The sequence below is a fragment of the Thunnus albacares genome, chromosome 18, assembly GCF_914725855.1.
Source record: "Thunnus albacares chromosome 18, fThuAlb1.1, whole genome shotgun sequence".
NCBI lineage: Eukaryota > Metazoa > Chordata > Actinopteri > Scombriformes > Scombridae > Thunnus > Thunnus albacares.
This window is the reverse complement of record NC_058123.1, coordinates 21,028,432-21,044,307: the sequence shown is the minus strand read 5'-3', so window position 1 is coordinate 21,044,307 and position 15,876 is coordinate 21,028,432. Positions and strand designations below refer to the sequence as shown.

At 37.8% G+C, this 15,876-nt stretch overlaps 2 protein-coding genes across 2 annotated transcripts in view; both read left to right on the top strand.

The window, feature by feature from the left end:
* The window catches only part of cntfr (ciliary neurotrophic factor receptor), a 229,177-nt gene extending 225,441 nt beyond the window's left edge, over positions 1–3,736 (top strand). The window contains exons 10-11 of the mRNA XM_044334283.1: positions 1,226–1,352; positions 2,117–3,736. Coding sequence (XP_044190218.1) covers positions 1,226–1,352; position 2,117 — 128 coding nt within the window. The 3' untranslated portion in view covers positions 2,118–3,736. The remainder of the gene's footprint in view (positions 1–1,225; positions 1,353–2,116) is intronic.
* A 4,939-nt stretch (positions 3,737–8,675) lies between these two features.
* On the top strand, positions 8,676–15,388 carry tmem267 (transmembrane protein 267). The gene is made up of 3 exons (XM_044334457.1): positions 8,676–8,782; positions 11,043–11,508; positions 13,100–15,388. Exons 2-3 carry the CDS (start codon positions 11,101–11,103, stop codon positions 13,433–13,435), a joined length of 744 nt encoding a protein of 247 aa, XP_044190392.1. The 5' UTR covers positions 8,676–8,782; positions 11,043–11,100; the 3' UTR covers positions 13,436–15,388.
* Positions 15,389–15,876: the final 488 nt, after the last annotated feature.

Below are 15,876 nucleotides of genomic sequence, written 5' to 3'. Positions count from 1 at the left end.
ATTTTCAGATATTTCAATGCAGAGTTCTAATAATTGATTCCCTCCAGACATGTATCAAGACATGTAAGAATAGTCTGCTTGGACCAAATATTTTACCACTTTGAAATCCTTAAAATGGCATCTCCTCCTTCTCCCTCTTTAAATGTTCCAGAATCTATGAATATGCAAATATACACGTGTGTAAGTTGGACCAGAATTGGCTTCCAAACTAGTTGTGATGTCACAATTCCTGCTCGTAGGTCCGCCCCTTTAAAATCACATTTTCAATGAGCACAGAGAAACTTTCCATTTTCAGCGGATGAATATGAAAACAGCCGTCTAGTGTCAAACTCTGCACATGCATCATTCTACATAATGAAGCTCAAACATCCAACTTGTATGAATAAGAAGAAAAACATATTTTTAAGTGGAGGGGGGCTTAAAATATTCAAGGTTTTTATTTTATTCAAGGATTATTGATGCTATTGTTTTATTTATTGTTCTGGGGTTTCGCCAGGTCAAATGAACAAATGTCTGTGCTCTCAAGTCTCATGTCATGTGAGATTTTCAGGGAGTCAAGTCTCAGTGCGGTCACATCCAAATAAAGTCTCGAGTCACTCCGCAGCTCCGGTTATGTGCTGTAAAATGAAAACATACAGCATATCATGGGTCTGTAAATGGGTACATTTTCAACATGCGTCTCTTATCAGCAATATATTAACTGCTGTAATGTATATTTGCTTTTTTTTTTTTTAATACTTTATCTCTCCCCCCCTCCTGCCTCACCTCAGGGTTTTTACCTCATCCTCCGTCTCCCTTTCTCTTCTTTCCATCTCCATATTTTATCTCTCTATCCATTTCACTCTGGCTCTGTCCTTCACCGTTTCCCTGCAGCCTCAGTATGAATGAGATTTTTTTTTTTTTTTGTTCAGTTCACTTCATAACTGCCTTGACAAGTCCCATATTGATTGCGCTTGCAGATTAGAATTGATTTCACTCTGCACTGTATTTTCCTTTCTGTTTGGTTCTTCCCGGTATGATGAGCGCTTTTCAATGTCCATTCATCAAAGCAACGCCTTTGGAAGTTGTGCCCCCTGGGAACAAAACAATCATGTAACACTGTATGAACAGAACAAAAAAAAAAAACAACTGAAGTGAACAACTGACAGACAAATCAAAGTGAGGATTTAGGGGAATTCATTAAAACATGTACTCAATATTGTGTTTTCTGATTGGTTTTCCACAGAGACTAAGACCTCTCCCATCCCGTCCTCCAATGCACCACAGAAGGCTGAACGTCCAGTGGGCAGAGCTGCCAGGGTCCTCACATTCTTCTCTCCTTTGCTGTTAGGAATGCTGCCGCTGTTCATGTGGTGAGCAAACACACACATGCACACACACACATATATACACACACCTCTTGCAATGAGTCGACAAGCCCTCATCTTTGAATTGATTATGAACTCAGCCGTTCAGTCGCAACACTGGCGAGTCAGTGCATATCTATTGATGTCAAGTGGATGTTTAATAGAACAAGAGCAACAATGAGTGGGTGAGTTTGTTTTATGACCCAGCAGGGTTGGTTTTTTTTTTTTGTTGTTTTTCATATTTTTCTCCTGGAAGGGATTGGAAGTAAAAATCCAATCCAGAGCTGTCTCATTTAATTTATTTTATAGGTTTCACACCGTAAATCATGTTGTAATAGTGTCGAAGATGTAGATGTGTAGCGATGAATACTGAAAAGCTAAATATCATGGGCTGCAACAAAGTTGACCATGAAGGTGTGCAAAGAGGAAATAGTTTTTATACCCAGTTTGGTCAAAAGAGAAACACTTGGCAAACATAACTCCCTTACTAATGACACTTCAGAACAATTTACAACTCAACACCTGCTGCTCATTTTGGAGTGTGAACTGTGCCAAGTTTAGCTGAATAAATATGATGAAGGCCAACTGGAAATCACAAATGAGAAAAGTCAAACAGAACCACATATTAATGACAAAAACAGTAAATTAGTAATATAAACCTAAAATAGTAAATCACAAGGGATCATGCTAAGATCAACAAGATAAGCAGTTCATTATGTGATAAGCTGCAGCTTGACTTGCCTAATTTGTGCTTCTGTCTCTTTCTCCAGATGTAAATGTCTTATTCCTGAAGGGAGAGGTGGAGCAGGAGGAAGAAGAGGAAGCAGAAGAGGAGGAGGAGGAGGAGGAGGAGGAGGAGGCTGGTCTTTTTTCTATTTTGCACATGTTTCAAGGATACAGTGCATTGATCATTTCTGTCCATCACACAGTTACTCACCGAGATTACTTAGATACCAGACGATGATAATGCGATTCAGCATTTTTGATTAATGGTGACAAAGAAAGTCTTCAGAGGAACTCTTGAAAGCGGCATCATCATCCTCAACAACAACAACAACAACAACAACAGCAGCAACAAGAGCAGCAACCAACCACAACAACATAAACAGTCTTGTAATACCCCCTGGTGGCTTTGACGGGCCACAGCAGACTGATTTGTTTGGGAATCTCCTCGTCAGAACAAGAAAATCACCACCTCAGATGACAAAAAGTCCCCTAATTACTCTTTTGCTCTTATTTTTTTTTTTAATAATTTGTCTTAATTTTGAGTTTCCTTTGAAACTGTACACACAAACACACACACATATAGAGCATGCGTGTTTGTGTGTATAGTCACCGTAGCCCATACAGCTAAATCACCATGCCAAAGACTCAACTTCACCCCCCAACAAAACGGTTCCCAAACAGTTCATTGAGCTTCCTGAAGCCTGTGCCTGCCTTTGTTGTGGGTTGAGAACCCCAGAAAGTTGTGTGCGCGCACAACGCCTGATCGATACAGACTCAAATGGTATACGAATCAAACTTTGGACGAATCCGAGGAACCCTGCAGCTCCTGTTTGTGTAAACCTTTCATTTTAACAAAGAAGCCACAAAAAAAAAAAAATACTCAATCAGACTCTGAATCTGTGCGCCTCCAACGACCCAATCAAACTGACGGAGCAAGTCGTTTTTGATGTTTCGATACGAGGACTAACACTTTGAAGAATTCAGTAATGGTAGTCTGGCTTATTTAGACAATTAGCTTTACATTCTGCTTTCAGAGACTGGCAAGGAGGACTTGGATTGTAAAAAAAAAAAATAAAAAAAATAAAAGTGGATTTGAGACTGAACTATTCTTTGCCCACCAGTTTGTTTTGGTTCGACTTTGTATTGACGAAGACAAAGTTGGTTATTGAAGCATATCGATACGAGCTATGTTGGTTTTCCATTCTGCTCTGTGCTGTAAAATACAATAACACAAAACAGTTTGCTTTCCAAATTCTGACGCCTTTACAAACATAAGATAAATGTCTTTTTGCAGTTTACATTTCAATAGCCAATATCACCAGTTAATATTATGTTATTCAAAGGAATATTGATGTGTTTTATTGTATTTTTTTTCTTTTTTTTTTGATTTTATGGACAAATAGGCTAATAAAAACACACATATAGGGTTTTAGTTTTTTTTTCAGACATTCATAATGGCTTAATTCTCCTTGATCCTATTTTGTACACTATGATATGTAACTTTAACATTGAACAAAAAGTTTATTATTTAATAATAATAATAATAATAATGTATGTATTAGCAGTAGAATGTCGTAACCTGTACCTGGGGTCTTTTTTATAGATGTATATACAATGACAGGTTTCAACCATTAAATGTGACCATTTCACAATGAATGATGACACACTGGCCTCATGCTCATTTCGCCTTTTGAACTGATACTCTGAGAACACAACATACTGTTTCACAACCACCTTTTTAATTGACATGAAGACACGGCTGCTTGAGAAGAGCATCAATAACTTTATCAATATACTCTGATAACAGTGATTTCTGACTTCCCACATTCAGCCATAAACAAATACATTTTAACTTTTCCAAATCAATAGTTGTGACCTTGTTGAGAATCATGTTTCTCAATTAGGCTTGAAGGGAAAAGTATATTTACAGATTCAGGTGAGCTGTATCAGCTATGCATGGGTGATCGATGAAGGCCGATTCTATCTTTTTGGACTGTAGAACTGTCAGGAAGTGATTCATCTTTCTCTCCTCATGACTCTTTAAACTGTATATTCAGTTGGGACATCAGAAAGAAATTGATTTGAACGACTTTGTGTAGTGCATTTATAAAAGGAGGCCTTAAAGTCAGTTTACCACTCAAAAAACAGGAGGATTTGAAAGACAGAATGTAGCAGTAAGTAAAGTTCAACTACGCAGTATTTTTGATACTGGATCAAATCACTTCCTCTAATGTCAAAAGGCTACAAGTTCTGCTGCTGCCGCTGACAAAAACACCCCCATTTTGCATCTTTCAGTTGCTTTCTCCTCGTTGTTGTGATTCACAGGTCTGCATGATGGAGAGAGCTGCTCACCTGATGAAGACGTTCTTTGATCAAAACCATGTCAGTCATGCCCACTTAAACTCGCCCTAAAGAGACAGGGGCTAAAACAACCTGTTTCAGACAGAGGCTGAACTGAGGGGCTGCATAGAAGGTTTTTTTTTAACTGTAAATCATTCAAGATATTCCAGTAGAGCCCCAGATGAAAATATAGACCAAATAATCCAGTTTATTTTGACTTGGGTCTTATTATCTTTGGCCACCATTTCCATCGGTTATGATAACATGTTACTCACAGAAGTAATTGCTGAGATCTGGAAACATTGTGACATCACTGCAACAAAATCTGACAGGTCAAGAAACTGGAGAGACCAGATTATGAGACCAGTTGTAAACACGCCAACAGTCGACCCATACACAGTGAAAACAGAAAGTTTTGGTAAAAATGTTTCTTTTCACCTTCATTTTACTTTCAAATACGTTTAGCTTACATGAGAGTGTGCTTAAACCTGTATGATCATGTGCTTATGTGTCTTGCCTTGACTGACTTTGTTGCAACGTTGCTGTGTTGGTGAGTACAACATCATTATAACTGCCAAACCTACTGCAGCATGTAATAAACTGGAACTGTCCTTTAACCATACTTGAGTTACGGATATTGGAAGAATAACATTTCTAAGACACTTAAAATATCAACTTTCAGCCTGATACATTTGACAAGAAAACACCAATAAAGGAGACGCGGTTGGTCAAAACTCCCATTTGACCTTTCCCTCTCGCTCTCTCTGTCTCTCTGTCTCTTTAAATGTCTCACTGTCTCTCTTCCTTCTCTCAAGCTCTCTTTCTTTCATTATTCTGACAAGTTCTGGCAGGCCGGTCTGGAGACAGAGGACAAATCAATACACCATCTAACAGCTGTCAGCTGGAGTCCTCTGTGTGTGCGCTGGAGTGTGTGTGTGCAGAAAAGTGTGTATCTGCTTGTGTGGGTATTGAATTCATAATCCCTTCCTTCCTTCCTCGTTTCCTTTTCCCTTTCTTGTGTGGGTTTTTTTAACGGGGCTGTCAATGAAAACCCAATATTTACAAAGAGACCTCAACACAAGACTGGTAAGAACACTGATACATATTCAGAATTTTTTAAATTTATTATTATTATTGTTATTATTATTATTATTATTATTATTATTATTATTATTATTATTATTATTATTATTAGCCTAGACAGAAATAGATCTTTTCACCTGATTTTTCATCCCAACTTTAATTAAATGGCAATTGAAATGTTCAGCCATGCCCCTTTTGCCTGCAGCCATGATTTGATCTATATTAACCTCAAGTATATAGGAGAGAGAGAGTGTGTGTGTCTCTACCATGCAGGGCCTGTCAGTTCTAACAGCCTTGCTGCAGCTCTAATGACCTTTCACTGATAACTGGATGAATGACACGACCTCTCCTTCCTTCTCACCACCGTCCCGGCTTCTGGCTCCGGCCTCTTTAAACACTCAGCTCGCTCTCTGTTCTTTCCTCTATGACTCTTTCTGTCTGTGTTTTTTTTTCTTCCACTATATCTATCTCACTGTTATACTATTTCTGTCTCTTCCACTTTTCTCACACAATATTTTAACTTCCGCTTTTCTTCACTTCGTGCTACCTATTTACAGAATCTCAACGCACAGTTTATTCATGCATCATCTAATTCTTCCTTGTTCTGGGGTATTATTTCAAAAACGTGTTTATTTTTCACAAAATTTTGGAGTCACGTGCATTAAATACATCAAAGCATATTGCTTGTTGACACATGCTTTTTGCTTTTTGGTGATATGTTACCGTTTTTGGGGCACAACTTTTTTTTTTATCTTTGCAACTGTCATACTTCTTTTATAACTTCAAACTGGTCACCAAATGTCAACTTTATTCCTTTGAATGATGTTTTTGACAGCTTTTATTGGAGAAAAAGGAAAATTCTCCTGCATGTGGCCACCGGAGGGCAGCAGAAACAACCTGCTTGACTGTGCGCTGTCTATGGTGCTGAAACATTCAAATGCAGCTCATCTCTGTGTCTCTCCTATTTCATATCTCCTCTGTCCTCACGTGACCAACAAATTAATCAAGTCTTCCACCGTGATGGACGTTTCCAATTCCCACAATCCTGCACACTCTGTGCAGAGGGGTTGGATGAAACAGAATATCAGTAGGCGTGTGTGTTGAATAATTTTCTTCTGAGCTAATTATATTGCTCATCTCAGCAGCATGTCAAACTGCATTAGTAACCATAAGTCTTTAAGGATTTTAGAGGCAAATCCAAAATGTCACTCTCTTCTTTTGGTCTGCCCTGATACTTGTTGTTGAATGGAAATGAACCTTGTTTGTTTCACATCACAAAAATGTGACTTGAAAGGACATGTGGAGGAGATAGAAGGAACATTGGCAAAGATTTTGGCCACGTGGCTAAAATCTTGATGATGTTTGCTTCTGAGTCGAAAGACCGTTCCGCCAAGTGCTCGTCAGCCTTAAACACTGGGCTCAAGTGATGACAGCGGAGCACATTGGTCTGACGTCTCTGAAGTGCTGAAACCGTAAGTCAGTGCCACAAAATGAAAGGTCACAATCACTGCTAGAACACTGCTGTCCAAGACTTCTGTTGAGTGCAGAAATGTTACTCACTGCAGACTACAGCCTCATTTTCTCAAATTGTAGTAATTCCTATAATTGCAACGATCTTCAAGAACTGAAGCTTCTTTTTCTTGAGCGGATTGATTCAGGACAAGATTCAACAAACTCAAAATAAAAGCCAGATATGCAAGCTTGGTGACTCAGTTTGTGTTGGAGCCTACGGAGTCTCTGTTTTGTCCTCTATCAAAAATTCACACAGCTCAATGTGAAGCTAAAGCTCAATAAGAAAATGAGGAATAAGTGTGTACGAGAGCATTAAATAGCCACTGACAGAGGGCAGACAGCATGAATAGAGAAAGAACAAACTACAGATTGAATTTGAAACTCTAAATATTACCTACTAAGATGCAATAAAGAGATCTAGGCTTATTAAAGACATCCCACTAAAAGGGATTAAACGTCTTTACAGATATGATCTAGTATCTTTAATAGAGACATATATGAGTGGTGAAATTTAAATGTATTGCATGGCAGGTTTCCTCATTTGAACTTTGACACACTTATTTTAAATGTTGCCAGTCCGCAGGTTTGGAAGCACTGTTGTCTGTCAGTCAGGGTTCACGCTATGATTTAATATTTAAAACAAATCAAAACTGTATATCATACTAGTCAAACATATGGATCTTGAAATATCAGTCTAAGCTATTGTGAGAGAATTTCTACATTTAAAGACAGACCCATGCTGCAGATAGTTCACAATATTCACTGCGTGTTATTTAGTTACAGTGATAGGAGCTTTAATTTGTTTTTATTCTCTGGTCTCTTTTACCCTCTAGTGGAGCTCGGAGAAACTGCAGCTGCCACGAGATGCATCTCCTCTGTAAATGCTTTGATCCAATGATTTTTTGCTGTAGCTGATACAAACATCAATTTTCAAACACAAAAACTATAGATATAAATGTTATCATTATCAATTATGTCATTTTGCCTCATGAAACTACACAGGACTTTCATAATTATAGCATTTTATAGCCTACATGACCTTGCCATGGAGAGGCTAATTGATTTTCTTAATGTTCTTTTTTCTTAATTGCTTTGCCTAAGCCATGATAAATGTTTGCTTGTAGGGGAATGACAGGGTTAAAATTGAAATGATGGCATGTCTTTACAGAATAGAGCCGTACTTATCTTTTCTCCATTATGCAGTTAATCCTGTGCAAGTGGTATACTACTGCTACTAAGGATTATTCACACATTTAAACACCATGTTTTAGTGCAGGCTTTAAGTATGGTTACATTAACTCCACATGTAGCTCTCCATTTCCAATTAAAATGAACAAACACACGTTTTCTAGTCCTCAACAATACAATTTTGTAGTCAAGTTTTGTCCTAGTTTATATAAGTGTAACATTTTTAGATTCATTGAATTTGAAAAGGCCACAACTGGACTTTTTAATAATGTACAGAGGTATGAGTTGTCTCACAATATAGATGATTGTTAAGAGTATTTAATCATCCTTAAGATTTTTAGTAAAACTTGCTGGAAACTGCTCATAAAATGATTGTGATCCTTGTTTCCTGCACTGCTGTAACATGCCAGTTTCTTACCGTAACTTATCTTATGTTGAACCCTGTCAAAGAAACAGGACAGCTCACCTGGCTGTTCCACTCAGGGCCTGCGGGTGACAGCAAAGCGCCGCCGACCGTTAACACTACCACAAAACACAACAGTAGAAGAAGAAGCACCGCTAATGGTAGGAAAATACAAGGGAATGGGGTGAGTATCGTTATATGTGTCAACTGGTTGATAAAAAATGACAGAAGAACACATGAATTAGTCAATGTGGAACTGAGATATGTGTTTTTATTTGCAAGCGAATCGTGTCATGTTGCGTAATTAGCCGCAGTTTGAGCGGAGCTAATCGTGACAGCTGCTGTCCGCCTACACAAAGCAGCATCTTTTACTGTTAGCCGGTTAGCTCCCAGCTGGCTGTCATCGTCACTGTAGCTTGTTAAGATAAGATAACACATCTTTCTTTTTTTAAGACTAACCTCTAATATTGCTAGATAGATAGATAAAACGCTAACTAGCTAGCTTAGCTGACGTTACAACAGATAAGTGTGAGCTCGCTGCCAGCAGGTGACAAAAATAACAAGCTCGGTTCATTAAATTTTCATCCTCAGGAGCATAACGTTAGAGGATAGCGCTTTTATTTTAGTCCTAAAGAAACAGACTGCTGTTGCATCAGCGGCTGGCAACAGTGAGGTGAATTCAGAAAGGATTGCCATTTTGCATGTCCTACATTTCACTCAGTTGCAGGAGAGACAAGAGAGCTATTTTTATATCCCCTCTGGGATCAAAAGCCTCCATGAATTGTGGTTTCTGAAATAAACCTGTATAGAAATATAACTGAAGCAATTCAGTCAAACAGTGTTTGAATCAACATGCAGGTTCAGACTACGGTGAACATACAGTCTGTCTTTTCAATTTGCGTGTCGTCTCTCGTCATTTGTGGTGCTAACATCTATTTAGGGTCGATTATTTCCATTATTGATTCATCTGCTGATTATGTTATTAATATTGTGTTAAACTTATTCACCTGTTGGTCTATAAAACATCAGAAAACAGTGAAAATGCTCATCACAATATCCTGACCATGTTTGATGATGTCACCGTGTAATCCATACACGGTGACATCATCAAATCAAACGTCATGTTTTGTCCAACTAACAGATAAAAAAATATTATATTTGCCATAATTTAAGACAAAAAATCAGCAAATTCTCACATTTGAGAAGCGGGAGAATGTTTGGCAATTTTACCTGAAAAAACAATTAATTAACAAAATAGTTGCAGGGTTTTTTTTTTTTTTTTTTTGATCAACTAACTGATTAATTGAATAATCGTTGCAGCTCTACATCCATTTTTTTATTTACTAATTTGTGTCTGAGAGTCAACATGCACAGCGGTAGTAATAATGAAATGTATGTGCTCAGTATGATCACATGCTTTGTTATTATTGTGAAAGGTGCACTTTAAAATGTGTATATACTCAATTTGTAACACATACTGGGACATTTTAGTAATATGACTTCTGCACGTCACTGTGATGCTGACGATATGTGATGCATGTTGTCTTTATTGCTTCCTTTGTGTTGTGATCTTGTGTGAGACAAACAGTTTATTCTGGGGGTGCAATAAAACACTAGAGTACATGAGGTAACACTGCACTTTAAGTCCTTCTATTTATCATTTATAAGCAGTATGCAAACATTTAATACATAGTTCATAACACACTATAAAGTAGTTGTTCTCAGACATAACCATTTATTAATGTATTTTTCAATTTTTACCCATGGTGTATAAACAGATTATAGTAAAACACAGTTGTAACAATATAAAATATGTTTTCATAGGGGATTTTAAAACTGCTGTCATACTGTATACTTAAAAAACCCTTAAAAACATCCTTATATCTGCTTATAACTACATCATAGTTTGTTGTCCGTGTATTAAATGTTTGTATATTACATATAAATGCTAAATAAGGGGAAGTTAAGTATTAACAAACATCCATATATTTTACACTGCAGTTAGAAATAATCTGAAGCTTTTTAAGGGAAATGGATGATCCATTATGCAACAATACAGATGCCAGCCCGAGCTCATTGTACCAAACCTAATTAGCGATTAATTAAACATTGTGTGCTAAAAACATCAGCCTAACGATCCAAACAGAACACTGTACAGAGTGACTCATCCTCACAGCATTTCATTTTTTATTATTAAGGACAGTTTGTTTATTTGGACTATATGTATTTTTGTACATGAGTAGTTCACACATTTGTCCTCAGAGCTCTCAGATGATTTAAAGCAAGTGAGTCATGTCTGATGTAGACGTGCTAATATAGGTCACACAGTAGTCTTTTCTGTTTGATGCCTTCCTGTCACATCCGCTCTTTTTTTTTTTCTTTTTTCCCACACTTTTCTTACAACCTAAAGCAGCCTCTCTCCTTCTCCGTCTCTCCCTCTCCAGTCTACCTGAAACCTGCTGACCTTCAGTGGCGATTGGCCGCCCCTAGCCATCTGTCAACATGCAAGGATTCTACTCCAAGCTCGACTCGTCCCCTTCCTCGTCCCCGTTGTTGGGGGTGGGCCTCGGGGGGGAGGGCGCTCCCGTACCTCTCAGCCTTGCTGTGGAGACGGAGAAAGCTCAGGCCCTCCTACAGACATTCAGCTCCGCCTCTCTGCTGGCGTCGGCGGGACTCGGTATGTTCTGCGTGGTGGCGGACCACACCCTCCAGCTGTCAGTCATCCAGCATCACCTGTGGCTCCGCGCCGCCTTGGACAACGCCACGCACGGATTGGTGGGGCTGTGGTCGTGGGCGGTTGTTATTGGACTGAGGAAAAAGAGTGATCTGTATGAGGTGCTGCTGGCGGGTCTTCTGGCATCAATCATAGACCTGGATCACTTCTACATGGCTGGATCCCTGTCTCTCAAGGTAAGACCTGCACACTTAACCGTGGTTCTTCATTTCATAAGTGTACAAGCCTACAAAAGTGTGTCAGATCTGTTGCTCTCTCCACTTTAGTGTTTGAATAATCTGCGTCGACACTGTAAGATATATTAAATTCATTTTGGAGACAAGTCAACTTTCTGAAGATGAATTGCTTTCTGTGTTCAGATTGTGGTGACAGAATGATTCATGGCTAAAGCAGATTAAAAATTAAATGAGAAAGTGGAGGGAAAAAAAAAACAAGAAATAAAAAGAATGTCATGCTGATGGGTCATAAATAATTTGCAGTCCATGTTGGAGAAGCAGCAGAGAGATAGTCATCCTTCTCTCTTATCAGAGTTCGTAGGCGTTTGTGTTTATTTGGCAACGACCGTCTTGTCTTGTAGAAATGTTGAGATTCTTTTTGAGATGATTCAGTGTGTCTTTGGTAAAATTGATCATTTTTACTGAAAGCAGCTTCCCAAACATAAGAAAACAACACGAGAGAGAGTGTGTGAAAGGGGATTTTGTAAAAGATAAAGCTCAGCTGATTCATTGGCGGAGCCGATATTATCAGCACATTTGACTTTTTCACAGATAAGCAGGTATCGGTGTATATTTTGGTCAAATTGCAAGTTTTAAATGTAGAAATTTAGCAGTTACATATTAAATCCCCCAGAGAGCAGAGACAAGCTTTCAACTATAAAATATCCTGCAGTGTTCAGTATATAGAAACAATAACCAAGTGACTACATTTACTCATCAAAATGTTTGTTCATGTTGTTTGTATGTTTAAAAAAAACAAAAAACAAATACTGCCCTCGTTACTAGGGCTGCTACTGACGATTATTTTCATTATTGATTTAATCTGTCGATTATTTTCTCTATTTATTGATCAGGCTAGTCATTTTGTCAATAAAATGTCACTTCAGATGTTTTGTTTTATCTGACCAACAGATATTCAATTTACTATCAGAGACTAAAGAAACCAGGAAATATTCACATTTAAGAAGCTGGAACAAGAGAATTTTTGTATTTTTTCTTTAATAAAAGGTGAATCAAGTCATCAATCCATTATCAAAATAGTTGTTTTTTTTTTCATTTTGTTTTGTTTTGAACCAATTTCCTTTAGACCTTTCCTAAAAAGACTCAACAGCTACATCTCAGTCTGTCATCTTGCAGATTTGGAGCACTTCTATATATCTGTGTGTTATGTTGAAAAAATGGACCTTTTGACTGGTTTGATGCATCTTACTCAAAGTAGAACTGAAAAAGATGGAGACAGTAAGTTTACACTCAAGGAAATGTTATGGCGGAAGAATAATGTGTTTAATTTTGGTTTCTTTTTTGCATTTTTGTTTGTTTTTACTGTGTGAGTACACATCTGGTATTTGGAAGGAAATGCAGATGTTTAAATGGTGATCCCATTTTCATGAAAGACTTGTACATATATAAACTGATACCATGGTGATTTTTTTTATTGGTAGTGAGAGATGTGACTCTCAGTTTCTGCTGCGGCAAATATCTTGCAGTAATAATATTTGAAGATATTATTCTTAGCGTTGACTCTCTCTCTCTCTCTCTTTTTTCCTCCCAGGCTGCTGTATCTCTCCCTCAGCGTCCTCCTCTTCACTGCTCCTCTCTCATCCCCGTCCTCTGCCTCTCCCTCCGCTTCCTCATGTGGATCGGACGCCTCAAAGATGCTTGGTGCTCCCTGCCGTGGATGCTTTTCATCTCCATGGCAACGCACCACGTCCGGGATGCCGTACGCCACGGTCTGTGGGTGTGCCCCTTCGGCAACACGGCGCCGCTCCCTTACTGGCTGTACGTCAGCACCACGGCGACGCTCCCGCACCTGTGTTCAGTGCTCATGTATCTAACAGGAACCAGAGATGTGATCTCCACCAAACACGGAGTGGCCATAGATGTTTAGAGGTCACTGACTGGCTGACCCGGAGAACTGCCTCTGAGCTGAAACGTTTTAAGCTGTTTGAAACTTTTAGATACTTGAAATTACTGGACATTTGCGACACTTGAGGCATGTTAAAAGCAGAACTGGCACTTGAAAGATGAACTAAGGACGAGGAAAACGTCTCCATATATTAAAGGAGAACAAAAACATATAATACTAAATATACATACTAAACATTTGGGTTGGAAACGTCTGTAAAATAACAAAAATTAGCTTTTCAGATAAAAAGAAGGATCAAAAAACGAGTGCCGAACACGGATTTCTTTCTTTCAGATCTTTTTATTTTTTTGTTAACTTATGTGGAGAGCGATGCTTAGCAGAAACAACGAGCGTTTTGGGAGTGTCCCTTTAAAGCTTCGACATATCGTTTGCCCGGAGACTTGATCTCCACCAATCACAGAAGCGTTCACATCAGTTCTTAGCCCTTGAACTAGTCATCACTTGAACTATCACCATCCGCCCACAGCAGAAAGAAAGAAAGAATGAGTCGACAAGAGGATTTTGTATTCTAACGTCAATTTAGTGGGTGTATAAGGTCATAAGTGACCTTGATTTATTGTACACCAAACAAAAGATAAGGCTGAAGTTTGAAACATTCAAGGGAATCATTTTTTTTCCAGTAGTGTGTTGATAACCACTATCTTCAATACATGTTCATACTTAAAGAAATATAAAAAATGAAAAAAAAAAAAGTAACTGCTGCATTAACTTGCTACACTATATATTGTTCCACTGCTGTTTTTTTTATGATGCTACTGTACTGAAAATGACACTGTACTGTACAGTCCACATGCTGAAACTCTCAGTTGTCATTTTAATAGTGAAACTGTGTTTTGAGGAAGAACGGTCGATACTACAGTAATACTGTAGTATCATCCACATTGACACATTTAGAGATGAACACATTCCTCAGCGGTATTGTTTACTGCGTTGTAAATGATGCTTAATAATAATAATAATAATAATAATAATAATATGTTGTGATAGAGAGGATCGACTGGGTTTTAGAGACTAGTGTTATTTGAATGTAATCCACATGTTTTCAGTATAAAAGGGATCTGGTGCGTTCAGGTGGTGGACAGAGCTCTGTAAACATCAGCCACAGCAAATATGACAGTTTTGTGGGTTTTTTTGTTCTTTTTTTTTTTTTTTTTTTGGTCACTCTTTTGAAGCAGTTGGTGAAGTCGGTAAAGTAGTAGTAGTAAGACCCGTCGTCCACTAGGTGGCTGCAGGGAGCCGTAGTGATTCATAAATAGTTTCACTTTTGATAATTAGCTTCTTTTTTTTTTTTTTTCTATGGAGTGAAGATTAGTGAGGAATCACTGCGTAAGAGAGTCAGAATTTCGAGAGGAAACAGAGGCTAAAAATAGAAAGGAGAGAAGATGAAGAAAGTCAGTTTGGTACAAATCAGGTCCTAAAGTTTGAGAGTTGCACACTGTGTTAGAATTAAAAAAAAAAAAAAAGAAAAAAAAAGTCCTGGTGTAAATGACTTTAATTTAAAAAAGTATTGTTTTGTTTTTTGTGCTTTGCTGCTATTGCACTATCCTGTGTACTTCAGTTATTCAGGAAATATTTCCTTTTATCTTTTGGAAGCTACAAAGAATAGTTTGGAAACATTTTTTATTAGAAAATGATTGATTAGGTTGGAATTCTACTAAAAACTCATAAGATGGCCGCCACTCCTGGTCCCATTTTATTTTCTCCCTCTCTTACTGCTGCTTATGTTTACAATGTGAACGTAATTTTCAATTTTGCACATTGAGTTTTTTTTTTTTATGTTTGAATTTATGTTTTGTATTTGTTATGTTTCTTTTTTTATGGCAAAGTTTTGTTTTTAATAGTAAAGTATAAATAGTAAGGACATAGTTTCAATGTAGTGTTCTTTTTATCTCAATAAAACAACCTACATCCTCAGTCTGTGGGTGTTCCTGCGTCACTACATATACACTTACTCACTGGACAGTATTTCCTGTATCAAAAGAGTAGTGAGAGTGAGGAACAGAAAAACATCATCACTACTCATATCAGATAACATCATGTCAACAGTCAGCTGAACTCAATCAGAAGGAGTCTGTGTAGTCTGTCTAAATGCAGCAATTTATCCTGAGAGTGAGCAATTAGATTGTTTAAAGTGGATGTTTACTGTACTTGTACTACATTTACACCGTTTGAACATGTCACAGATAAACATTACATTTTCAAGTGTACGGTGGTGTTTTTTCTCTCAAAACATCTGCCTGTTGCAGCTGTGTTGCACTATGAGAATAAACCATGAGCTGAAACTCTCTATAAAGCCGAAGGGAGCTGCAGTCAGGTGATGACTCTCTACAAGTTCATCACTATGAGCGAGCAAATCACATTTTGTGATTTGTTTTAAATATATATATAGTTACTTTAAATAA